The sequence below is a fragment of the Solenopsis invicta genome, unplaced genomic scaffold (genome assembly GCF_016802725.1).
Source record: "Solenopsis invicta isolate M01_SB unplaced genomic scaffold, UNIL_Sinv_3.0 scaffold_185, whole genome shotgun sequence".
Classification (NCBI taxonomy): Eukaryota; Metazoa; Arthropoda; class Insecta; order Hymenoptera; family Formicidae; genus Solenopsis; species Solenopsis invicta.
Genome location: NW_024105250.1, coordinates 30822 through 58734, shown reverse-complemented (window position 1 = coordinate 58734; position 27913 = coordinate 30822). Strand labels below are relative to the sequence as shown.

Sequence of the window (27913 nt, the reverse complement as noted above, 5' to 3'; positions counted from 1 at the left end):
TTTATACATAATACATTTTTTTTTTTTTTTTACCTAAATGTCTCTTCTTTAATATACATTTTTTTTTATACTTATATATTTCGCGCGCTTTCCTTATTTCCATAATACCCTTGACATGTAATTCAGAATCCAAATCGTTGTTTGATATCAATGAATTTTTTTTTTACACCACCATATTAATATTTTAATTGAAATTATGCGTACTGTGACTTTAAATATATTATAATGATGCTCTATACACATATGCCAATTTGTATCTACATTCCAAGTTTCAAAATGCTCTAATAATACTTTTAAAATATTACGACGATAAGATCGCGTGTCTAACAATTTAATAATCCTTCTTACTATTTGTTTTGCAAATACTGAAAATTCATTACTTTTTAAACTATCATTACATTCTTCACAATAATTAAGTTCTTTGACAATGACGGTAATAACTTCATCTAAATAATTTGGTAAAAATTCCGTACTTGATTCTTCGCTAACAACAACAGTAGTAAACATTTCATGTGGTTCGTTATCATCACTAACTTCAACATTTGAAAGATTATCTTCCAAATACTCTTCCAGGGAAAATAACATAAAGGAATCTTGGCTAGCTTCACAATTACCGCCAACAATAGATACTGATTTCATGTTACTCACTAGAAGAGTAATGAAAGAATCTTCAAATTGTTTAGGTGTTAGATTTGTATTACGAACCGCATGACTTCTAATTTGACCGAAAAAGTTCTCAATTGGATCCTGATTACAATAACGCGTTTTAAAAGATATAAATTCGAATGAATTATTTTCCAAATTTTTTCGAAACCGTCTATAGTTAATAACCAATTTTTTAAACTAGGCACTGATTTTATAAGTTCGCGTGTTACTTTGTCAACGTAAGACAAATTTCTGAGCATACCTTTTGCATTCGTCCAAAACACATGATGTACACTGTCCTCTACCACGGGAGATCGCAAATCGTTGTCTTTTACGTCACAACTGTTCACGGAGTCAAATAAATCATTAAAAAAATTCACTACCTCTGCTGTTGCGATTCCTTCTTCCATATCAATTTTTACCTCATTATTATCAATCTGCACGGTACCTACAAAAAACAAATTATTGATGTGAACAGATTCATCTTATTATGATGCTTAACATATATATCTATATTAAATAAAACTTACATCTTGATCTTGTAAGTGTCTCAATGCAGCTCGCAACCGTTCCACTCAGCACTTGCGTTGCATACTTAACACGCATTTTTTTAATTTTGTCCTCAATAATATGTTCTTGTGTTATTTTTTTTAACTGTGGACGTATTATATTTATCTTCTTATCTATTATCCATGCTGTCTTCACGATATCCCACGATGCTACACGTTGAAAACTGTTGCAGCTAATCGCTAGATCTTTGGTTAAGAAATTGTTTCTTATTCCTTTAATAAGATGAGGAGGATCGTATAAAGGAACAATCTCTACATTTCCAACTTCAAAAGTTTGAGCTGTAAATAATAATTTAAAAAATATATTTATACGTAATGTGCATAGAAATATCATTAATATAAATTATTTACCTTGTGTTCTTTTTTCTAAATTCCGTTTCATATCTGTTTGTAATAATAAGTGTTTAATAGCGGCTGTATTTGTAGCTCCTTGGTCACAGACTGTTGCAATTATGTGGAAACCTGCTTTGCTTATTTTATGTATGTGTTCTTTGATACATCTAATTAGTTGGGCTGTATTTGTCGTTTTCGAGCAAAAGTTGTAGGATATTGGCATTTTCCACTCCGTATTTAATCCACGCAACATAAATACCAAAGCATGATCTGCGACTTTGCTTGTGCGATTGTTGCCCCAATCTTCATAGCCATATATAATATCTCTTCGCACATCGTACATGACATTAGATTGTATAGATACTTCGTCCCATATTAGGATACAAACTTTATCCTTAATTGTCATTTTTTGGATATATTTTCCAAATGTCGCAAAATCAAAGGGTTTAATCCAGAAGCTAAAGGAATCTTTTGAAGTACCAACTGTAATGTTTGTATTGACGGGATGTGTTGAAAAACATTTCGTAAGCAATTATAGCCACGCTTTCCCATCGTTTTGTATAAAGTTAAAGCTAAAGCTTTTTCTTTATTTTCGTATCGACGTCCCTAGAATATATTGTAAAGTAAAAATATATGCATGAACACAAATATTAGAAAAATATTTGTCTTCTATAAATGTAATATACATTATACACATGCATAAAATTTCTGCCAAATTGTGTTAACCAAAAATGTGTATATATCATGATTAGTATAATCTAATGCAATAAATATATAAAATAACAAGAAGCATATTATTTCATGCAAAACCATACCAGAGGCAAAATACTGATTAATACATGAATGTACAACAACAAAAATTATTTCAAGCAGTATATGACATGAAAAAGTTTATTTCAATAAATAGATTAGCAAAAAGCATTCTATGAAAGTAAGACAAAATACAACATTACGTACAATTAACTAATCAGAAATAAGAATGTGTGTGTGTGTGTGTGTGTGTGTGTGTGTGTGTGTGTGTGTGTGTGTGTGTATACACACATATATATATTGTATAAAGAAAATTCCAAAGTTTCAGTTTTCGGTATATCTTTATATTAACAAATTATAATTAGCAATCAGATGTGGTTTCTTCTACACTAAAAATATTAATATTCGTGCATGCGTAGACAGAATTTTCTCAAAAAAATGTGCTGAAAAATCACGCAAAGAAATAAAAGGTTATAATTACATAATGGAATATTGTGTTAACATATTATAAAATTAAAATATTTCATATTTGTAATATTTATTTTTTCTAATTTTATCTCCACTCAAGCATGAATGTATTATTTGAACAAATTTCAAAGTTAATAAATTGTGCCAGCAAAAGGCATATCAAAATTTCATGCAAGGTATTATATAAGATGACGGAATATCACAAATATATAACAAAATTTGTTAACATGAAAACAGATTGACAATAGAAATCGAGCAGATACAAAACACCGATAGCAAGAAAAAAAAACCAAGTTACAGTTGCAGTGAAACTCACTTCTTCTAGCATAACGGATTTCTGAATGTCGCCTGACATCCGTACCGTTTGCATTTCTTCCACGAAGTAATTATTACTTTTTTTATTATCACATTTGTCATTCAATGATATTAATATTGATGGGACAAATGAGAACCTTGCTTTCCTAGAGGCATTGAGAGCCTTATTTTCCTAAAAATAAAAGCATAAATAAAAGAAATTTGTTGTATTATCAAATACAACAAATCTTCTTTTATTCTTTTTAAATACATTCTATATGTACAGAATCCTTCAAAATTCGGGAATATTACCTGAAATAATACTTACAATATACTTAGTATGTGATGTACTTAATGATAGATAAAGCACTTAATTACATTGCTTACTAAATTGCTAAAGAAAAATTTATAAGCACATATAAGCATGCATGCAGTGTACTACAATGAATTTTATACGTGTAAATAAACATGCCGGAATAAAATTTTCACTATTACAAGTATATACTAAAAAAATATAATTTGATTATATTATTGTATCTATTTTTATATTTCTTGCGGGAATAAATGGATCCTACATATATATTCATAACATTAAACATGTTATGAATATATAACAAATATACGAATACATAAAAAAAATATATATTTATAAATATTTATCTAAAAATTATAAATTATAAATATATAAAGCAACTACTATATGTAAAATACTGTTATACATATATAAAGCACTACTTTAAGCATATATATTAAACAAATATATTATAAATAACATTTAAAAATAAAACTAATTTATATAAAAAGATATATATGTACGAAAAATACTACCTTTTTAACCTCTTGTATAACCCGGAAAAAATTTTTTTAATATATATGGGCAAATGTTATATCTAATCATATATTATTATATATTAATATAATATATAATTGTAGATATAACTTTTGCCCATATATATTAAAATAATTAATTATATATATTTTCTATTTAATTATATGCCCAGATAGTACAGAGAATTAAAAAAGAATTTAAGCTTATGCCATCAATTTAGAATTTATTTTGAGATACAAAAAAAAAACAAAAAAAATTTTTGTTTGCATCTCAGAATAAATTCTGAATTGATATCAGAATTCTTTTTTTTTATTTCTTTTTAAATCTCTATGCTATCTGTGCATGATTATGTAAATAAAAAAAATTTTCCCAGGAATAACTTTTTATTAATTAATGAGCATACCTCTGGTGCATGAGAAAAATTACGAGAAATCATCTCAAAGAATGTTTTTTGAACGCCGGACAAATTCGCAGTAACATCTTCCCAAGTTCTGCGACGACGTATATCCTTTCCCTTTTCTTTATATTTGGAAATGGTTTTGTTCCTTTTGGACAGCAGTTTTCTATAGCGTCGTACTTTGGCTCGAAGCTGGGTGATTCTTCTTGGAACAATGTCTTTAGTGATGTTCGTGTATTTTATTTTATCAATAAGTTGTACTTCTTCGGCTGTTGACGTTGATGCTACTGGCACAAAATCAGAATTGTCTTCAACATCATCCAAAGGTTGCAATGTAGCAATAGTACCATTATCAGTAAAACTGATATTGGCACCATCTGCCACATTTGCATTTAAAAACAATATTGGCATTGCATTGTCTTTGAGACATCGCTTCTGCCCATATGGTTTTATCATCTCTTCGGGGAAATGTAAAGTACAAATTCTTAATTTAGTTGTGACATTTTTCGGTGCATCTGTAACATAAAAAATTGTTTTAATTTTTAAATACAAAAAAATATTTAACATAATTTATTCAAGCAATTACTTACTTATCAAGTTGTCTAATCCGATTGTTTTTAACCAAGCCTGCATTTTAATATGTTGGGTGGGAAGCTTATGACTCGGGACTCTTGCTGATGATGTGCATCCCGGCACGCAACATTTCCACACCATTTTTGTTAACTGTAAGAAAATTTAATATATTTTATTAATAAACTAATCATGTAACCATTAACATGCAAAATATGCAACTTAAATATATGTAAGTATATACTAATATTATTATTATATGTTAATTATAGATCTATTATAATTAAATTAGTTATAATTATAAAGATATAAAACAAATTATAAGTAGATATAACATAAATATAAGATAAATATTTAGTTAAATATCAAAGAAAATAGTCAAAGAAAATAGAGATAAACTAGGTTAGATTGAGCACTAAATTAATATACTATTATTGCTTCTACTGTTATTATTATTGTTATTAATACCCGTTAGTGATAAAAATGATAAATAATTATATTGATAATTACCCTTGTTTTTATTGCCTGTTCTTGCTCACTCTCACTCACTTGGGTTTGTTTAGACTTGATAAGACTTGCTCGGTTGGCGCCAAAAAATAAGGAGATATTCTTTGGATTGGTGCCAAAAACTGATAGATAATTATATTGATAATTACCCTTGTTTTTATTGCTCGTTCTTGCTCACTCTCACTCACTTGGGTTTGCTTTGACTTGCTGAGACTTGCTCGGTTGGCGTCAAAAAATAATGAGATATTCTTTGGCGCGTACTCCCACTCCGTATCACGTGATCTATTTTAGTTCAACTACATCCGAGTCCAGAGACAGATGGCACTACTGTATACATGTCTCCTATCTAGAATAGGAGTTTGTACCCCCTGCTTTTAAAAATGTAATATATCTCCATGCTATCTTACATTAATGTCGTAATGACATACAGCAGTAATATTGCGATTATTAAACGTGATGTTGGTGTACAGTTAATCGTTCATGTAATACTATTTTAGTTTGAATCAATCGAGCTTCTGCCCGTTCATAAATTCGCCTCGTCGAAGGAAAATGTTAGAAAAAATTACCATTATATTTACACGAATCTGTCACAAGATTATTATTTATTAGACGCTGCCGCTCTCATCGTGTTTAAAAAAATAGAGACACATATGAAGGTCACGGCACCGAATGGAATTACGTTTTGAATTAAGTACTTTTAAAATACAAATGTATTTTAGGTGTGCGAATAATTCGAATTTGGATCGAATCGAATTCAAATGGAGTCGACTTGATTCGTTTTCGAATGGAAAGATTTGAATTCGAATAATTTGAATCGTCGATGATTCGATTTTGAATCAATCGCCTATTTTAATGTTTTAATTATATTTCCTGCGCGATCAATCTCGTCAATGCCAATTCTTGTGTCTGATTGTCAATTTCTAAAATTTTTCTAAATCTTACAAGCTATTCAAAAATTTGTGTACATGATAGACAATTGTCTTCGTAAATTTGTTTCAATTTATAGATTTGTATCATGATTTTATAGAATTTAGAACAAACCTTGAAACTACTTCATTATATTTTCCTGATAAAACACTAAAATACTATCACATTTCGATAGTAACATTATAAGTTGTACCATATGCTTATTTATCAGTATAATACAATTAATGTCTACAGTATCTATTATAAATTTTTACTTAGCATTCATGTTTTGTAATTTTCTTGTCTATTAAAAAGGATCTGCAACGTTACTGAACATATTTTATTATCTCTAAATTAACATGCAATGTAAATCTGCGAAAACTTGATTAAGATTCAATTCGACATTAAAATTTCAAATTTAATTTAATTCAATTTCAAATATACATATCATCAGATATTCGATTCGATCTCACAAATGCTTAATTCGCACACATCTAGTATATTTCAGATGTAAAAAGTTCTTGAAGGATCTCTCGATACATTAGACCATTCTATAGAAAAATTAAAATACAATGAATCGTGCAAAATGTAAATTTTCTCAAAAAAAATGCGGAATCAACATTTCAAAATTCGATTTATTTTTACATCGCGTTTCACGCGTTTTTTCACTGGCCAGTATTTCATATTCGAGTTCAATATGGCTAAATGTTTATCAATTCCGATTCTCTTAAAAATATACTATGCGCTTCTAGTCGTCGTACTCGGACATGACAAAGATGCCCGAGAGCCTGAGTTACTCATCAGCCCCGTAATCGTGTAGCTAATTCGTCCGCAGTTGGTAATCCCCGTTTTGCGTGATGTAACGCACCCACGGTAGCGCCTGGTAGCCACTTTTTTCAATGATCTTCAAGTATCGTACCTGAATACCGGATGTGGTAAAATACGGTATCTCGAATTTCACCTGTATGGGCGGCTTGCCCTCGACGTCTTCGCCGACTACCGATGGCAGCCCGAAATGCGCTCGCATTAGGTACTCCTTGCCGCCGGGAAAAGACTTGATAATCCAAGTTATAGCGCTCTGCTCCGGCGAGTACTTGACGCTGCCGATCGTGGTCTTGAACTTGGGCGAGTCGGCGTCGTTCGGCACCGGAATCACGATCTCCACGTTGTTCGCCGTGGATCGGCGCTTGAACTGCGACCTCGCCTTTATCATGTATTCCACTCGGCTGTGAGCGTGCCGCTCGATCACAGATTCGATCCATATCAGTGGTTTCACGTGGGTGTTCAATCTGTATGACATGAGCTCGAACTCGCCATCCGGTGGGATGAAGGAGATCGTCCGGTCGTTCTCGAATCGAGAAAGTCTAACGCACTGATGGAACTTGACGTCTTCTAGCTCCACAGATTTCGACTTGCCACGGCCTGTTGACTCGAATAGAACTTTGTCATTGAGGCCCAGTCGCAATTCCGGCATACCTGACAAGTAAACTCTCATCTTTATTGCACCTACAATCTCCGAGCTCAAGACGTTTCCATTGGCATTTGCCAGGAGATTCACCGACTCTATTACATCAAGAAAGACCTCGTTTTTTCGATACTTAATGCCCTCTGACCGCCATGAGACAGCGTTGGTCACAGCCATCGGGATTCTGGGCTGAATCTCTAGTTTGTGACCTTCTTGAGTTATATATTCTTGCAAAATCTTACTGTCGGTAGTTTGAGGATAGCCAAAGTCCAATAACTCATCCAGAAGCTCATAAATAACAACAAAGTTGTCTCTTATACTTTCCTCCTCCAGTTCCTTGAAATACTCTTGCATAACGTGCACCACTTTGTGCAAGAATACAAATACTAGGGATATGTTAGCATTTTTCTTGGTGGTGAACACGATGTATAGATTGTTATATTTTATGTAGGCGTATGTACATTCCGTAGTCTGAATGATAGGTGTAACATTGCCCTCCTCTTCGCGTTCCATCACCAGTGGCATGAACTTTTCTATGACACCAGTCTCGATGTCGCCACGATAGTTTCGCGAAATCAACACTTTGCCTTTCACGTCCAAAATATATATTGCTGACATCGACATCTTGTCCAGACTGCAAGTAAAGAAAACAAGAAAGGTTAACTTTGTTACCAATATTTAAATCCTTTCTGAAAAAATGTATTGAATCAATTCTCGAATTATCGAATTCATTGTTGTCGCTTTTCCGAAGTGCTGATTGGTTCTATCGTTGTGCTAACTTCGTGATCGGCTGTCATAACGGAGATCGTGTTAACAGTAATAGACATAATAACTGTTACATGCATAAAGAGGTTAATAGTGTAATATTATTATATTATCAAATTAATTATTACAAATTTATTTATTGTGTTGGTTTTGTTTCCTGCATCTAAAAATTTTTCTTTTCTTTTGGAGGATTTCATGATTGTTTCAGATAAGTTTTAATAAACGTCTTTATTTATAGTTGTAAAAATTATCTTTAGAAAGAACTGATACTTTGTGTTGTACTTTATTTTTAGATAGCGATTTCGTTTAACATTTATTACATTATTGTTGTTAAAATGTTCTTTCGCATATAAACATTATTATTGTGAAGTTGGATTAGAAAAAGTATAAAAATGAATTAATGATAGAAGGAAGAAGAGTTTTGTGGCACTAATACAGAAAGAAAAAGGGAATTTAACAAGGTGGAGAAGGTAATAATTTAAAGATTTTTAAATAAAGGAACAATGGGTAAATATCATGTAATATTTGATATTTTGTGTTAAAAAAGTAAAAATTTTTTTAATAGAATATTATCAATTTTAGTAAATATTTATAAATTTTTAAAATTTTTTTCTAATGAAATTTTATCTATTTTAGTAAATATTTTTAAAAACGTAAAATGATTATAAAGAAGAGAAGAGAAAAGGAATGGAATAGTATTCTATAATATGAAAAGAAAGGAAGGAAGGAGGAAAGATCAAAAGAGTTTAAAATGGAAATAGAATAATTAAAAAGAAAAATGAATTGAAGGTGTTGGAGAAGGTAAAGATTTTTAAATTAGAGTTGAATAAAGTAAGGACATCAATTAAACATCCGATTAAGAGTTTTTTTTTATAATAGGCAAATATTACATGGTATATTGATATTTTGTCATAAAAATGAAAATTTCTGTAATAGAATATTATATATTTTAGTAAAATTTTTTAAAAATGAGAAATGATATAGAAAAAGAGGAATAGAAAAATATAGAAAAAGAAGGATCGAAGAAGTGTAGAATAGAAATAAAATTGAATAGAGATAGGAATTGAAGGAGTTGGAGAAGTAAAGGTGGTTTCTGAATAGAATAATAGGAAAGAAGGAAAGAAGAAAGAAGGAAAGATCAAAGAAGTTTAAAATAAAAATAAAATTAAAAGTAGAAATGAATTGAAGGTGTTAGAGAAGGTAAGGGTTACTAAATAAAGAATGAATAAAGTAAAGACATCAATTAAACACCAGACTAAATGTTTTTTTTTTATATTGGTCGAATATTACATGATATTTTGTATCATAAAAATGAAAATTTCTGTAATAAAATATTTTGTATTTTAGTCAAATTTTTTAAAAATATGACATGAAGATATAAAAAAAAGAGGAATAGAATAATATAAAAGGAAAGATTGAAGAAGTGTAGAATGGAAATAAAATTGAATAGAGATAGGAATTGAAGGTGTTGGAGAAGGTATAGGTTTTTGAATAGAATAATATGAAAAGGAAGGAAGGAAGAAGGAAGGATCAAAGAAGTTTAAAGTGGAAATAAAATTGAAAGGAGAAATGAAGGTGTTGGAGAAAGTAAAGGTTACTAAATAAACGATGAATAAAGTAAAGACATCAATTAAACACCAGATTAAAGATTTTTTTTTTAATAATGGGCAAATATCACATAATATTTTGATATTTTGTGTCATAAAAATGAAAATTTTTCTAATGGATTATTATGTATTTTGGTAAAATTTTTAAAAATGTGAAGTGAAGATATAAAAAAAAATAGGAATAGAATAATATAAAAAGGAAGGATCAAAGAAGTGTAAATTGGAAATAAAATTAAATGGAGGTAGGAATTCAAGGTGTTGTAAAAGGTAAAGGTTTTTGAATAGAATATGAAAAGGAAAGAAGGAAGGAAGTAAGAAAGATCAAAAATTTTAGAATAGAAATAAAATTGAAAGGAAAAATGAATTAAAGGTGTTGGAGAAAGTAAAGATTTTTAAATAAAAAATAAATAAAGTAAAGACGTAATTAAACATCAGATTAAGACTTTTCTTTAATAATGTGCAAATATTACATGATATTTTGATATTTTGTGTCATAAAAATGAAAATTTTTTTATTAGAATATTATGTATTTTAGTAAAGTGTTTTAAAAATGTGAAATAAAGATAGAAAAGAAGAAATAGAATAATATAAAAAGGAAGGATCGAAGGAGTATAGAATGTAAATAAAATTGTATGGAGGAAAGAATACAAGTTGTTGGACAAAATAAAGACTTTTGAATAGAATAATATGAAAAGGAACGAAGGAAGGAAGAAGTTTCAAAGGAGTTTCGAATGGAAGTACAATATAAAATTGAAATGAGAAATTAATTGAAGGTGTTTGACAAGGTAAAGATTTTTAAATTAAGGATGAATAAAGTAAAAACATCAATTAAACACCAAATTAAAAGTTTTTAATAATGGGCGAATTTTACATAATGTTTTGTTATTTTTTGTCATAAAAATGATAATTTTTCTAATAGATTATTATATACATATTTTAGTAAAGTTTTTCAAAAATGTGAAATAAAGACATAGAAAAGAAGAAGAATAGAATAATATAAAAGAAAGGAGTGTAGAATAGAAATAAAATTGAATAGAGATAAGAATTGAAAGTTTTGGAGAAGGTAAAGGTTTCTGAATAGAATAATACAAAAAAAAAAGAAAGAAAAAAAAGGATCAAAGAAGTTTAAAATAGAAATAAAATTGAAAGGAGAAATGAATTGAAGGTGTTGGAGATGGTAAAGATCTTTAAATAAAGGATGAATAAAGTAAAGACATCAATTAAATACTTGATTAAAAGTTTTTTTTAATAATAGGCAAATATTACATAATATTTTTATATTTTGTGTCATAAAAATAAAAATTTCTCTAATAAGTTATTATGTATTTTAGTAAAATTTTTTAAAAATGTAAAATAAAGTTATTGAAAAAAAAAGAGAAATAGAATAATAAGAAAGGGTAGGAAGGAAAGAGAAAGGATTGAAGGAGTGTAAAATGGTAATAAAATTGAAAGGAGAAAGGAATTGAAAATATTCTGGAAAGGTAAAGATTTTTAAATAGAGTTATATAAAAAAGAAGGAAGGAAGAAGGAAGAATTGATTGAGTTTTAAATGAAAATAAAATTGAAAGGAGAAAAAAAATAAAGGTATTGGAGAATATGATAATTTTTAAATAAAAGACGAATAAAATTAAGAATGCTATTGAATACTGGTATAAATTTTTTTTTAATATCGTGTAATATTTTTATTTTTTTTTTGTCATAAACAATAAAAATTTCTGTATTGGAATATTACCTATTTTGCTAAATTTTAAAAAAAATTACTATTAAAGATGAAGAAAAGAAGAGGAAAAGAATAATATAAATTCAGAAGAAAGGAAGGAAGGAAGAAAGGAGGTTCAAAGGAATTCAGAATAAAAATGAAATTGTAGAAAAAAAAAATTTGTGATGAAGGAGGTAAAGATTTTTTTAATAAAGTAACATAAAAAGGAAGGAAAAAAGAAGGAAATATCGAAGGAGTGTAGAATGGAAATAAAATTAAAAGGAAAAAGGCATTGAAGGTTTTGAAGAAAGTAAAAATTTCTAATTAGAATAATATGAAATGGAAGGAAGAAGTGGGGATGGATCAAAGAAGTTTAGAAAGAAAATAGAATTGAAAGGAGAAAAGAGTTGAAGATGTTAGAGACAGTAAAGATTTTTGAGTAAAATAATACAAAAAGGAAGGAAGGAAGGAAGGAGGAAAGATTGAAGGAGTTTAGAATGGAAATAAAATTAAAAGGTGAAAGTAATTGAAGGTTTGAAAATGTTAAGATTTTTAATTAAAGGATGAATAAAATTAAGACACGAAATAAACACCAGTTTGAAGTTTTTTTTTTAATAATGTGCAAATATTATGCGATAATATTTTCTACCATAAAAATAAAAGTTTCTAATGGAATATTACATATTTTATTAAAGATTTTAAAAAATGTTAAATATAGATAAAGAAAAAAAGAGGTATAGAATAATGTAAAATCGAAGGAAAGGAAAAGGAGGGATTCAAGGATTTCAGAATAAAAATGAAATTAAAAGAATAGAATTAAAGGTGTTGGAGAAGGGAGGGTTCCGATAGCACACATCCCGATAGCCCACCAACCAATTATCTTAACTTATCTAACCCAACCTACGGAAAATCTCTAAGCATCTGCCATTGTGAGTGGTTTGTGTGCTATCAGGATGTGCGCTATCGGGACCCGTCGGTTGGAGAATATAAAGATTTTTGAATACAATAGTATAAAAAGGAAGGAAAGAAAGAGAAAAGATCAAAGTAGTTTTGAATGGAAATAAAATTGAAAAGAGAAAGGAATTGAAGGTATTTGAGAATATTAAGATTTTTAAAAAGAGGATAAATAAAATTAAGACATTAATTAAATACCAGTTTAAAGGTCTTTTCTTAATAATGAGCAAATGTTACATATTTTGATATTTTCTGACATAAAAATAAAAGATTCACTAATAAAATATATATTTAAGTAAAATTTCTTAAAAATGTTAAATGAAGATAAAGAAAAAGAAAGGAATAAAATAATAATAAAAAAAAGAGGAAGGATCTAAGGAGTATAGAATAGAAATGAAATTGAAAGTAGAAAGGAATTGAAAGTGTGTTGGAGAAAGTTAAGATTTTTAAATAAGAATGAATAAAATTGAGACATCAATTAAACATCAGTTTAAAGCTTTTTTTAATAATGGGTCTATATTATATAATACTTTGATATTTTGTGTCATAAAAATAAAAGTTTTACTAATAAAATATTACCTATTTTAGTAAAGAAAATTTTAAACATGTAAAATAAAAAAAAAGGAGTAATAAAATAATGTAAAAGGGAAGGAAGGAAGGAGAAATGATCGAAGGACTGTAGAATGGAAATAATATTAAATGGAGAAAGGAATTGAAGGTGTTGGAGAAGGTAAAGGTTTTTGTATAAAATAATATAAAAAGGACGGAAGGAAGCAGGAAGGATCGAAGGAGTTTAGAAAGGAAATAAAATTGTAAGAGGAAAGTAATTGAAGATATTTAAGAATGTTAAGGTTTCTAAATCAAAGACGAATAAAATTAAACATGCTATTGAATATTGGTTTGAAGGTTTTTTTTAATAACGAGTGTATGTAATGTGATATTTTTATAATTTTTGTTATAAAAATAAAAATTTCTCTAATATAATATTATCTCTTTTAGTAAAGTTTTTTAAAAATGTGTATTAAAGAGCAAGAAAAGAAGAAGAATAAAATAATATGAAAAAGAAAGGAAGAAAGGAGAAAGAATTGAAGAAGTTCAGAATGAAAATAAAATTGAAGGAGGAAGGAATTTATGGTGTTTAAAAACGTAAAGATTTATGATTAGAATAATATCTAAATCAAGGAAGAAAGAAGGAAGGATCAAAGGAGTTTAGAAAGAAAATAAAATTGAAAGGAAAAAGAAGTTGAAGGTGTTTAAAGAAGTTAAGGTTTTTAAATCAAGGGTGAACAAAATTTGAAATTCTATTAAATACTGGTTCGAAAGTTTTTTTTTAAATAATGCTTGAATATTATTTGATATTTTGATAATTATCATAAAAATAAAAATTTCTCTAATAAAATATTATCCATTTTAGTAAAGTTTTTTAAAAATTAGTATTAAAGATGAAAGAAAGTATAGAAATACAATAGAATAATATAAAAAAGAAGGAAGGAAGGAAAAAGGATTGAAGGAATTTTGTATGAAAATACAATTGAAAGAAGAAAGGAATTAAATCTATTGGAGATGGTAAAGATTTTTTAATAGAATATTATAAAAAGGAAGAAAGGAAGGAAGGAGGAAGGATCAAAGGAGTTTAGAATTGAAATAAAATTAAAAGGAGAAAGGAATTGAAGTTGTTGGAGACGATAAAGATTTTTGAATAGAATAATAGAAAAAGGAAAGAAGGAAGAAGAAAGTATCGAAGAAGTGTAGAATGGAAATAAAATTGAAAGGAGAAAGTAATTGTTCGTGTTTGAAAAGGTTAAGATTTTTAAATAAAGTATAAATAAAAAAAAATTAAGACATCAAGTAAACACCAGTTTGAAAGTTCTTTTCTAATAATGTGCTACTATTACATGATATTTTGATATTTTGTGTCATTAGAATAAAAATTTCTCTAATATAATTTTATCTATGTTATCTGTTTATTTCGACAAATTGTTTAATTTATTACGTGTATCACGGATCCTGCAATATAGATTCTAATCCAACATGTTTTACGTTGATAGTATTTCCAGTTATTATTCCCATATAATCTTCTCAAGTTAGTCATTTATTTTAAATTATTTATGCCTGTTTATATAAACAACACAAAGATCTCTTTAAAATTTCTGTAGTAATTATCTTCTTAAATAATTATTGATACAATTAATATTTAATATTTTAAAATACTAAAATTATTAAAAAAAAGTTTATAAATAATAAAATGCAAGCACCCAAATGTATTAATAAAATTCTAGCTCAATAAGTTCCGAAAATACAAAGATATAAATGGCGAATTTATAAAATCCAATTGAAGAAAAATTCAACCTTTTTAAAAACCACAAATATTTTTATTTGTATCTTAGAAAAAATTAATATGCTATTTTAACTTGCTTAAGTTAATTAAAATTTTATAAATTTGTAATTTTTGTACAACACTCAATATATGTAAAATAAAATAATCTTTGAATACCTATATTATATAAAGGTAAAGGTTTGTAAATAAAGAACGAGAGAAATTAAAAATGCAATTGAACGCGAGTTTGAGGATTTTTTTAATAATAGTTGAATATCATATCGTGTTATAAAGTTTTGTGTTATAAAAATGAAAATTTCTTTAATCGAACATTATCTCTTTTAGTAAAGATTTTAAAATATGTGCAATGAAGGTAGAGAAACGGAGAGATATGAAATAATATAAGAAAGAAGGAGAAAGAATTGTGAGTGTAAAATAAGTAAAAAATAGAAAGCAGAAAGTAATTAAAGGAGGTGGAGAAGGTAAAGTTTTAAATAAAATTTGAAAGAAATTAAGAATGTAATTTTACACAAATTTGAAAGTTTTTTTAATAAAGGATGCTTATCACGATATATTAATATTTTGTGTTTTAAGAATTACTATTTCATTAACCGGACATAATCTTTTGTAGTAAAAATTTTAAGTGTGAAATAATGTAAGGAAGAAGGCAGAAGAATTGTGAGAGTGTAAAATAGGAAAAAAGTAGAAAATAGAAAGGATTTAAAGAAGACTGGGAAATGTGAAGATTTTTAAATGAAGGACAAAAGAAATTAAGAATGCAATTGAACACAAGTTAAAAGATTTTTTTAATGACCACGTATATCTCAGAAAATAAAATTTTAAAAGTGAACTTTTCATTGTGATATCTCTGTCCATAGAACACGGATAGAAAAAATAAAAACATTTTTATTGTAAAACTTTACCCATCGTTTGAGAGTATTTAGAACTTGATCGATTCAAAAGTTATTGAGATATGATAATCTCGTGTGCTTGGAAGTTGATGACTTATATATAATATTTGTTTTTAATACAAAAATGCAATCATATCACGTGCTAAGTATAAACGTCTTGTATATTAAATAATTATAAACTAAATAATTATAACATGTTTAAATTTTAAATTTTGTGTAGATTTTGATTATATAAAAAACATAAAAGAGTTGTACATATGGGTACATATGGGTACAATTACAAGAATGTGATATTAACGTATACTACTATTAATGATAATTTTAGAGACATTTATCCTATCAGGAAACAATATTTTTTTAATATTTAAAAGATATTATAATAAAGAATATATATATATAAAACATTTAAAAAACATTATCTACTAATAGGGTAATAATAAATCAAATCATATTTTATTTTTATTTATTCATAATCTGTCATCAAGAACATGATCAGTTATTTGTCATCATGAACTGTATTATTCTTAATTATGAATGTATAATTTTTGAAATTCTTATTATTTATATTTAGTTATATGTAAACATGAAATTAAATAAATGGCGCGCGCTTGGGTTGTTCTAGTACTTTTAAAAAATACAAAAGACTACACGTGGCATTTGACACGCCCATGCAAAGTGATTAAAATCGTAATCGTTACTATCTTAACCATCGAGTTTATTAAATGCAGCCGACGTCGCTCGTATGTTTAGGTTTAGGTTAGGATCACCGAAGTGAGACATGAGATTTCGAGACGAGATTCGTGAATTCGTTTGCGAAAGTGATAATTTGCGAAAATGATTCTGTCGAAGAGAAATTATAAGAAACGAAGTAGTAATTGGTAATACAAGGTGCATTTGACACTCGGCTGTGACTCAATTTCCAGATACGAGATAATTCTGTAAAGTTCTGAAGTACCGATATTTACCTTGATGCACGACGCTGCGAATAAATCTGCCAAGTGCGCTTTGCGTATTGTTTACATGTAGATACGCGCCTTTTCACGGAATTAACATGAGAAAATTGGACAACAATACAGTAAATGCAACACCCAGGCACCGACGAGAGACTATTAAAGACCGCTGATCTTACGGGAGTTGGTGTGACTCGAAAAATTCGCTGCGCGCTAACGCCCTCTCAGTAATATTGCGGCTGCAGTAGGAAACATTGCAATGTAAAGAATTGATACAATGGTAATATATCGGCGAGATTATTTTTTCGAGAGATATTAAAGACGTCTGTGTAGAGCCATGGATTAATTTCATCTTATAAAATTTTATTTATTTAAATAATGTATGTACTTATAATAAAAATTGTAAAAATTAAAAAAATAAAATTGGTATAGTATAAAATAAAAAGGTTTGAATTTAATAAGCAATAATATACATATTAATTATACTAAGTACTAATGTACTATAATAATAATATTAAAATAATATAATTATAGTATATTTTTTATAATTATATATAAAAATAAAAAAGTAATGAAGTATATAAATACAAAATAATTCTAAAATAATTTTTTATAATTAATTTTTGAATTTCATTATTTTTATTTATTAAATATATTTTAGAAATATTCAATAATTGTTTTTATTATTTAACATACAGATAAAAATTAATTTAATTATACATGTAATTATGTATATATAAACTCGATAGCAAAATTAATGATTACCTATTTTGACTTCCAAAATTAGGCGAAATTCAAGAGAGTGTAATTTTGTCAAAAATAATCGTAAAAAAATGTTCAAAAAAGTATTTTAAAACTGAAAATATCTAGTTTTGAGATGATAAATCATTAAATGATTTAGAGATTGTTTACGAAGTTACGCGGATTCAAATGAAGATGCGTCAAATCTCTAAATTTTTGACAAACTTTGCAAAGCTTCAGGGCATGAAATAAAAATTACATGCAAATGTGGTTTACAGCATTTCTATGAGATTTTTATTTTACGCCATGGAACTTTACAAATTTTGTAAAAAAATTCCATTAAATGTCAAAATTAAAACAAATTTTGCCATGTTACACAATGTGAAATAAAAATCGCACACAAATTCAGTATACAGTATTCGAAAGCGTGAATCTACTTTTAATTTGCGTAATTGTTGAACTTTGTAAAATTTTTTTTTGAATGACTTATACAACACTGAAGCAGTAATGATTTCTTTTGCTTCAATGCAAAATAATTTGGTGAATAAAAATCTTACAACGCTCAACAAGTACGCAAATTAAAGGTCAAGATTCACGCCTTCGAACACTGTAAACTACGTTTAGGTGCAATTTTTAATTTACGTTAAATAAACTGACAAAGTTTGCAACATGTTTTGCCGCATTTTTATTTGTATCCATATATCTCCGTATATTTTTTAAAAGATCCGTACATCTTTTTAAAATTGATATAAAAGGTACGTAAAAACTTTAAATTGCGTAAAATTCTTTTTGAAAAATTTTATCATTATTTATCATTTTTGTCGATGTTACATTCTCTTTTGGAGAATAACTGTGGCTGATTCTTTAATTTTGCTGTTAAACGCTCACTCAATTTTTGCAGAAGTTGTACAAAAGAACTTCATAGAAAAAGATTGTAAAACGATCTTTTTGGGCTCATGTTAAAGAGTGAAATTTTTCGATTATCCGAGTCGACTTTTCTCAGACATTCTTTTACATCAGAAAAAAAAGTAGAAAATTCAAAAAAGATTTTAAGGAATAAAAAATTTTGCAAATTAAAACAAAAAATTAAAGCAAATATAGAAAGTTACAAATTTTTGGCTATTTAAATTAACATACAGTTGAAAATTAAAGTAATTTTTTAAAATAATTTATTAAGTAAAAAATAATAATATTTTTAGTGTTTTATTGCATCATGAAAAAAAATTTTTTCCTTATAATCTTTTTTTTAATTTCCTACTTTTTATTTTCAAGTGTAAAAAAATTTCCGAAAAAATCAACTCGGATAATCGAGAGGTTTCGTCCTTTACATTCAGCTCAGAAAGATTGTTTTATAATTTTTTTTCACAAAGTTCTTTAGAACAACTTCTGCAAAAATTGAATGAGCGTTTAACAGCAAAATTAAAGAATTAGCCACAGTTATTCTCCAAAAGAGAATGTAACATCGACAAAAATGATAAATAATGATAAAATTTTTCAAAAAAAATTTTACGCAGTTTAAAGTTTTTACATACCTTTTATATCAATTTTAAAAAGATGTACGGATCTTTTAAAAAATATACGGAGATATATGGATACAAATAAAAATGCGGCAAAACATGTTGCAAACTTTGTCAGTTTATTTAACGTAAATTAAAAATTGCACCTAAACGTAGTTTACAGTGGTCGAAAGCGTGAATCTTGACCTTTAATTTGCGTACTTGTTGAGCGTTGTAAGATTTTTATTCACCAAATTATTTTGCATTGAAGCAAAAGAAATCATTACTGCTTCAGTGTTGTATAAGTCATTCAAAAAAAAATTTTACAAAGTTCAACAATTACGCAAATTAAAAGTAGATTCACGCTTTCGAATACTGTATACTGAATTTGTGTGCGATTTTTATTTCACATTGTGTAACATGGCAAAATTTGTTTTAATTTTGACATTTAATGGAATTTTTTTACAAAATTTGTAAAGTTCCATGGCGTAAAATAAAAATCTCATAGAAATGCTGTAAACCACATTTGCATGTAATTTTTATTTCATGCCCTGAAGCTTTGCAAAGTTTGTCAAAAATTTAGAGATTTGACGCATCTTCATTTGAATCCGCGTAACTTCGTAAACAATCTCTAAATCATTTAATGATTTATCATCTCAAAACTAGATATTTTCAGTTTTAAAATACTTTTTTGAACATTTTTTTACGATTATTTTTGACAAAATTACACTCTCTTGAATTTCGCCTAATTTTGGAAGTCAAAATAGGTAATCATTAATTTTGCTATCGAGTTTATATATACATAACTACATGTATAATTAAATTAATTTTTATCTGTATGTTAAATAATAAAAACAATTATTGAATATTTCTAAAATATATTTAATAAATAAAAATAATGAAATTCAAAAATTAATTATAAAAAATTTAGTTTAGAATTAATTTGTATTTATATACTTCATTACTTTTTTATTTTTATATATAATTATAAAAAATATACTATAATTATATTATTTTAATATTATTATTATAGTACATTAGTACTTAGTATAATTAATAAATATATTATTGCTTATTAAATTCAAACCTTTTTATTTTATACTATACTAATTTTATTTTTTAAATTTTTACAATTTTTATTATAAGTACATACATTATTTAAATAAATAAAATTTTATAAGATGAAATTAATCCATGGCTCTACACAGACGTCTTTAATATCTCTCGAAAAAATAATCTCGCCGATATATTACCATTGTATCAATTCTTTACATTGCAATGTTTCCTACTGCAGCCGCAATATTACTGAGAGGGCGTTAGCGCGCAGCGAATTTTTCGAGTCACACCAACTCCCGTAAGATCAGCGGTCTTTAATAGTCTCTCGTCGGTGCCCGTACACTAGTGACGCACATCTATTCTGGTCAGAATGGGAACTACGTGTCACATCCATTTTGCAACCCGCCGTTAAAAACAGTGTGGATGTTAGCACAGATAACAACCCACATCCATCTCTCGAGAAATGGATGTAGGTTGTTGTCCGTGCTAACATCCATTTTGCTGCAAATAAAATCTGTCGCGTATCGCGTATGTTGCATCCAGAACAGGGGTCGAGAATGTGCACAAATGATTAATTACGTCTACTTTCGCGTAATTTTTTATTTATTATAGTCTGAATTATTTACATTAACATTGATATTAATACATATCAATACGTATATGCCCATATTTTGCACAATCATATTTTTACTTAAAAAAGATGTTTAATAGTAACAGAGAGAATTTGGTTCTTTAATGAAGAAACATTCATTTTACGCAGTACTTAAAAAATAATTGTAATTAACATCGCATCATATGATGAAGAAGAAATAAATGTCTTTCCACGAATAATTATACCATCTTTTTATTTTTACATAATTCTTTATTATTTAAATGTCTTCAAATTATGCTTTTGAAAAAATTAGCTTTTTTAATTTTTTTAAGTCTTGACGCAACTCTCTCTCTCTTTCACTCTTTCTCTCTTTCTCTTTTAACGTGATTGTCCTTTAATTGTTTAGGCCTTCAGTTAGAGAGAGAAAGCATCGCGGTGATAGACATGGAGCAAGCGGCGATGTTATCTCTATGGATACCCTCCTCTTCACTCCCCTCTCGATCCCAACACGTTTTCCGTGCTACGTTTAGGCCGTAAAATTCAGAAAGAGGATTTCGGACGATTTCTGCGCAGGGACGTAGAGAGACTAGAAAGCGCCCACTCTTTTTTTATTATGTTACAATGGCATATACATGCATACGCATGAATTACAAATGACAATACGCGCGATTAATATGGCACAATAAATAATAATAATAATAATAATAATAATATTAATAATAATAATGTAATAAAAATCAATGAAATATATGGATACTTGAGTATTATTTTTATTCTCTAACGCTTTTATTCTCTTACAAACGTGAAGATTATTGATCTGATTTTAATACAACCTTTCAACAGTTTTTACGAAATATCACGTAAAGATTAATCAAAACTTTACAAAAAAAATTAATTAAGAATTATATAATAATATACGATATAAGGTATTAAAGTGTTAATCAGTAAAGTAACGGATTTTAATCAAATTCTTCTCGATATTAATCGATGGCAATAATGGAAATGATGACAATGACAATATATATAGCCTGACGGCAATGACGGCAATGGTGGAAATGATAGCAATTATGACAATGTTCTCGATGTTAATGATGGCAATGGAATGGCAATATGGAAATAGAATCGCATAATGAAATGAATGCAATGATGGAAATGTTATCAAAAAAATGGCAATGATGGCAATAATAAAAATGATGGCAATGTCGGCAGTGGTGGCAATGGCGTAATAATAATGGCAATGATGAAAATGGGATGACAATGATGGCAACGATGGCAATAATGACAATGATGGAAAAGATGAAAAATAGGCCATCCCATTGGATGGCATTGATGGAAAGAATGCAATTATGGAATGCAATTATCGATTCCTGAATGACATGAGCTTGCTGCTGTATTTGTTCTGCAGCCATATAATATTTCCATTTCATCATAGAATGGACAACGTTTAGTTGCAGCTCCACTAACATTATTATCTCTTTAGCACTTAAAGTATGCAAGTTTTAAATTTTTTAATTTTAGTTTTATCTGCTCTGCAGTTTTATTGTAACCTCTTTGTTCCATTTCTGAAACAAGTAGCCGGAAAATTTCAACATGTTTATGTCTTTTTCTATCCATTATTGATAATATTTGTTTTTTCGTGCATAATTCTAAAAAAACACGCGTCTCCTCTTCTGCCCAATTTTGTCTTTTTTTACACATTATATTAATTATCGCAGATTTATTCTCACAAGACGAAGACATTATTAATTATTAACTGAAGAAAACTTGAGAAAACCTAAATCGCCTTTACATAATACGGAAATGTTTACACCGTTACAAGTGTGCTGAAAATGCGTACTATTTTGATACGATACGTATGTTTGATTTGTATCGTACCAGACTATACGTCATCGTTTACACCATCGAATTAAATTAATTTAGTATTTGTACTTAGTATATTGTACGTATATTGTACTTAGTACGCGTATCAAACAACCGGTGTAAACTAAGCCGTTGCCATCAATGCCATCATTGCCACGATTGCCGTCAGTATCACAATTGCCATCATTGCTATCATTGTCACAAATGCCACCATTTCTGCTACTGCTATCACTGTCATCTTTTTGATAACGTTACCAAGCATTTATTCCATAATGTGCCATTCCATTTCCATATTGCCATTTCATTGCCATCATTAAAATTATCGAGAACATTGCCCTAAGATTGTAAGGCTATAGGCTGACTAATGGCACTGATGTCAATCATGTGCATTGTTGAAATGTTGAAATGAATGCAATAGTGGTAATGATGGCAATAATGGGAATGCTGTGAATGAGAGACTATCTCACATATTCCAAGCAGAACAGGGAGTCACCACTACATCAAAATAATATCAAAATGATCATTAAAAGTCACCTTTCGATCAATTAAGATTTGATGTCATTTTCACTTACTGTTCTGCTTGGGATTAATCTTTAGCGGACAAATGGTGATAAAATCGACCAGAGATCTTTAGTCGATTTTTTGACAAAAACTTGACGAAAAATGATGAATTTTTTCAAAATTAAAAAAAACTTGGAAAAAATTAATTTCTGACATTTCGTATACGACAGGCGAAAGGGTTATTAAAACACAGAATGATCCATAAAATTTCGGTAACAATTTTGCCGTAATGCTTTGAGTCGCGGACGATAGGACGTGGTATCTCTTCAAAACGATCTCCTACTACAAAAACTGTACCACACCGACGCTGATTATAATACATAACTTGTTTTTGGTAGGCTTGCTCAAAATTTTCCGATACCCATTCAACGATCGTAAGTCTTGCATACGTCGTGACCGATAATTTTGCCACTATAATGAAATGAATAATCTTTAGCGGAAAAACGGTGAAAGATAGTCCAACTTTGGTCAATTTTTTGACAAGAATAGATGTCAGAAGTGAATCCTTTTTCAAGTTCTTTTTAATTTTTCAGAAATTCAGTGGAATTCTGAATCACTAACGCCACAATTGCCATCATTCCCACTATTGTTACCATTTCTATCATTGACATTTCCATTGCCGTCATAATAGTGACAATACGATTGCCCGATCATCATAGTCATCATTGCCATCATCGCCATCATTGCCAACATCGCCATAATCGCCATCATCGTCATAATCATCGCCATCATCGCTAACATCGCTATCATCGCCACCATCGCCATCCTCATCGCTAACATTGCCATTATCGCCAAAAGAGTTATATCAGTCAAAGTTCGAAATTTTTGAGTAAAACTTTCTTTGCGAATTTCTCCAAAATCTCTGTGTTCGGATAGCACCCCGAAGAGTTCTAACTTTTATCATAATGAATCGAATCGCTAAAGTGAAAAACGAAAGAGTTATATCAGTCAAAATTCGAAACTTTGAGTAAAATTTTTTTGCGAATTTCTTCAATATTTCTGAGTTCTGATAGTTCCCAGAAGAGTTCTAACACTTATCATGATGGATCGAATCGCTAAAGTGAAAAACGAAAGACATATATCAGTCAAAGTTCGAAATCATTGAGTAAAATTTTTTTTGTAAATTTCTCTTTTCGAAAATCGAAGGACTTATATCAGACAAAGTTCGAAATTTTTGAGTAAAATTTTTTTTGTCAGTTTCTCCAATATTTCTGTGTTCTGATAGCCCCCAGAAGAGTTCTAACTTTTATCATGATGGATCGAACCGCTAAAGTGAAAAACGAAAGAGTTATATCAGTCAAAGTTTGAAATGTTTAAGTAAAATTTTTTTTGCGAATTTCTCCAATATCTATGTGTTCTGATAGCCCCCAGAAAAGTTCTAACACTTATCATGATGGATCGAATCGCTAAAGTGAAAAACGAAAGACTTATATCCATCAAAGTTCGAAATTTTTGAGTAAAATTATTTTTGCGAATTTCTCCAATATCTCTGTGTTCTGATAGCCCCCAGAAGAGTTCCATCTTTTATCATGATGGATCGAATCGCTAAAGTGAAAAACGAAAGACTTATATCAGACCAAAATTTTTGAGAAAAATTTTTTTTGCGAATTTCTCCAATATTTCTGTATTCTGATAACCACCAGAAGAGTTCTAACTTTTATCATGATGGATCGAATCGCTAAAGTGAAAAACGAAAGACTTATATCAGACCAAAATTTTTGAGAAAAATTTTTTTCGCGAATTTCTGTAATATTTCTGTGTTCTGTTAGCCCCCAGAAGAGTTCTAACTTTTATCATGATGGATCGAATCGCTAAACTGAAAATGAAAGACTTATATCAGACCAAAATTTTTGAGTAAAATTATTTTTGCGAATTTCTCCAATATTTCTGTGTTCTGATGACCACCAGAAGAGTTCTAACTTTTATCATGATGGATCGAATGGCTAAAGTGAAAAACGAAAGACTTATATCAGTCAAAGTTCGAAATTTTTGAGTAAAACTTTTTTGCGAATTTCTCCAATATCTCTGTGTTCTGATAGCCCCCAGAAGAGTTCTGTTTTTTATCATGATGGATCGAATCGCTAAAGTGAAAAACGAAAGACTTATATTCATCAAAGTTCGAAATTTTTGAGTAAAATTATTTTTGCGAATTTCTCCAATATTTCTGTGTTCTGATAACCACCAGAAGAGTTCTAACTTTTATCATGATGGATCGAATCGTTAAAGTGAAAAACGAAAGACTTATATCCATCAAAGTTCGAAATTTTTAAGTAAAATTATTTTTGCGAATTTCTCCAATATCTCTGTGTTCTGATAGCCCCCAGAAGAGTTCTAACTTTTATCATGATGGATCGAATCGCTAAAGTGAAAAACGAAAGACTTATATCAGACCAAAATTTTTGAGTAAAATTATTTTTGCGAATTTCTCCAATATTTCTGTGTTCTGATAACCACCAGAAGAGTTCTAACTTTTATCATGATGGATCGAATCGCTAAAGTGAAAAACGAAAGACTTATATCCATCAAAGCTCGAAATTTTTGAGTAAAATTATTTTTGCGAATTTCTCCAATATCTCTGTGTACTGATAGCTCCAAGAAGAGTTCTAACTTTTATCATGATGGATCGAATCGCTAAAGTGAAAAACGAAAGACTTATATCAGACCAAAATTTTTGAGAAAAACGAAAGACTTATATCAGACCAAAATTTTTGAGAAAAATTTTTTTCGCGAATTTCTGTAATATTTCTGTGTTCTGTTAGCCCCCAGAAGAGTTCTAACTTTTATCATGATGGATCGAATCGCTAAAGTGAAAAACGAAAGACTTATATCCATCAAAGTTCGAAATTTTTGAGTAAAATTATTTTTGCGAATTTCTCCAATATCTCTGTGTTCTGATAGCCCCCAGAAGAGTTCTATCTTTTATCATGATGGATCGAATCGCTAAAGTGAAAAACGAAAGACTTATATCAGACCAAAATTTTTGAGAAAAACGAAAGACTTATATCAGACCAAATTTTTGAGAAAAATTTTTTTCGCGAATTTCTGTAATATTTCTGTGTTCTGTTAGCCCCCAGAAGAGTTCTAACTTTTATCATGATGGATCGAATCGCTAAAGTGAAAAACGAAAGACTTATATCAGTCAAAGTTCGAAATTTTTGAGTAAAACTTTTTTGCGAATTTCTCCAATATCTCTGTGTTCTGATAGTCCCCAGAAGAGTTCTAACTTTTACAATGCTGGATCGAATCGCTAAAGTGAAAAACGAAAGACTTATATCAGACCAAAATTTTTGAGAAAAACGAAAGACTTATATCAGACCAAAATTTTTGAGAAAAATTTTTTTCGCGAATTTCTGTAATATTTCTGTGTTCTGTTAGCCCCCAGAAATGTTCTAACTTTTATCATGATGGATCGTATCGCTAAAGTGAAAAACGAAAGACTTATATCAGACCAAAATTTTTGAGAAAAATTTTTTTTGCGAATTTCTCCAATATTTCTGTGTTCTGATAACCACCAGAAGAGTTCTAACTTTTATCATGATGGATCGAATCGCTAAAGTGAAAAACGATAGACTTATATCCATCAAAGTTCGAAATTTTTGAGTAAAACTTTTTTGCGAATTTCTCCAATATCTCTGTGTTCTGATAGCCCCCAGAAGAGTTCTAACTTTTATCATGATGGATCGAATCGCTAAAGTGAAAAACGAAAGACTTATATCAGACCAAAATTTTTGAGTAAAATTATTTTTGCGAATTTCTCCAATATTTCTGTGTTCTGATAACCACCAGAAGAGTTCTAACTTTTATCATGATGGATCGAATCGCTAAAGTGAAAAACGAAAGACTTATATCCATCAAAGCTCGAAATTTTTGAGTAAAATTATTTTTGCGAATTTCTCCAATATATCTGTGTACTGATAGCCCCAAGAAGAGTTCTAACTTTTATCATGATGGATCGAATCGCTAAAGTGAAAAACGAAAGACTTATATCAGACCAAAATTTTTGAGAAAAACGAAAGACTTATATCAGACCAAAATTTTTGAGAAAAATTTTTTTCGCGAATTTCTGTAATATTTCTGTGTTCTGTTAGCCCCCAGAAGAGTTCTAACTTTTATCATGATGGATCGAATCGCTAAAGTGAAAAACGAAAGACTTATATCCATCAAAGTTCGAAATTTTTGAGTAAAATTATTTTTGCGAATTTCTCCAATATCTCTGTGTTCTGATAGCCCCCAGAAGAGTTCTATCTTTTATCATGATGGATCGAATCGCTAAAGTGAAAAACGAAAGACTTATATCAGACCAAAATTTTTGAGAAAAACGAAAGGCTTATATCAGACCAAAATTTTTGAGAAAAATTTTTTTCGCGAATTTCTGTAATATTTCTGTGTTCTGTTAGCCCCCAGAAGAGTTCTAACTTTTATCATGATGGATCGAATCGCTAAAGTGAAAAACGAAAGACTTATATCAGTCAAAGTTCGAAATTTTTGAGTAAAACTTTTTTGCGAATTTCTCCAATACCTCTGTGTTCTGATAGCCCCCAGAAGAGTTCTGTTTTTTACCATGATGGATCGAATCGCTAAAGTGAAAAACGAAAGACTTATATTCATCAAAGTTCGAAATTTTTGAGTAAAATTATTTTTGCGAATTTCTCCAATATTTCTGTGTTCTGA

The 27913-nt window shown here is 28.8% G+C and overlaps 2 protein-coding genes across 5 annotated transcripts; both read right to left on the bottom strand.

Annotated features, from left to right (window-relative positions):
• Positions 1-1818: 1818 nt before the first annotated feature.
• On the bottom strand, positions 1819-5573 carry LOC105207198. The gene is made up of 6 exons (XM_039459291.1): positions 5551-5573; positions 5366-5484; positions 4876-5008; positions 4292-4800; positions 3082-3252; positions 1819-2153 (listed from the first exon to the last, which is right to left on the bottom strand). Exons 3-6 carry the CDS (start codon positions 4997-4999, stop codon positions 1950-1952), a joined length of 1008 nt encoding a protein of 335 aa, XP_039315225.1. The 5' UTR covers positions 5000-5008; positions 5366-5484; positions 5551-5573; the 3' UTR covers positions 1819-1949.
• LOC120356804 (AP-1 complex subunit mu-1-like) lies at positions 4458-17197 on the bottom strand. 4 transcript variants are annotated; one of them, XR_005576646.1, is made up of 4 exons: positions 16952-17194; positions 7230-8367; positions 5512-5708; positions 4458-4569 (listed from the first exon to the last, which is right to left on the bottom strand). XR_005576646.1 is itself a non-coding variant. In XM_039459290.1 (3 exons), exons 2-3 carry the CDS (start codon positions 8355-8357, stop codon positions 5655-5657), a joined length of 1182 nt encoding a protein of 393 aa, XP_039315224.1. In that variant the 5' UTR covers positions 8358-8367; positions 16952-17194; the 3' UTR covers positions 5362-5654. The 4 variants fall into 4 exon arrangements, 3 of the variants coding, with proteins under 3 accessions (XP_039315224.1, XP_039315223.1, XP_039315222.1); XM_039459290.1 differs by lacking the exon at positions 4458-4569 and having other exon boundaries at positions 5362-5708; XM_039459289.1 differs by lacking the exons at positions 4458-4569; positions 5512-5708 and adding an exon at positions 5734-5946 and having other exon boundaries at positions 16952-17197.
• Positions 17198-27913: the final 10716 nt, after the last annotated feature.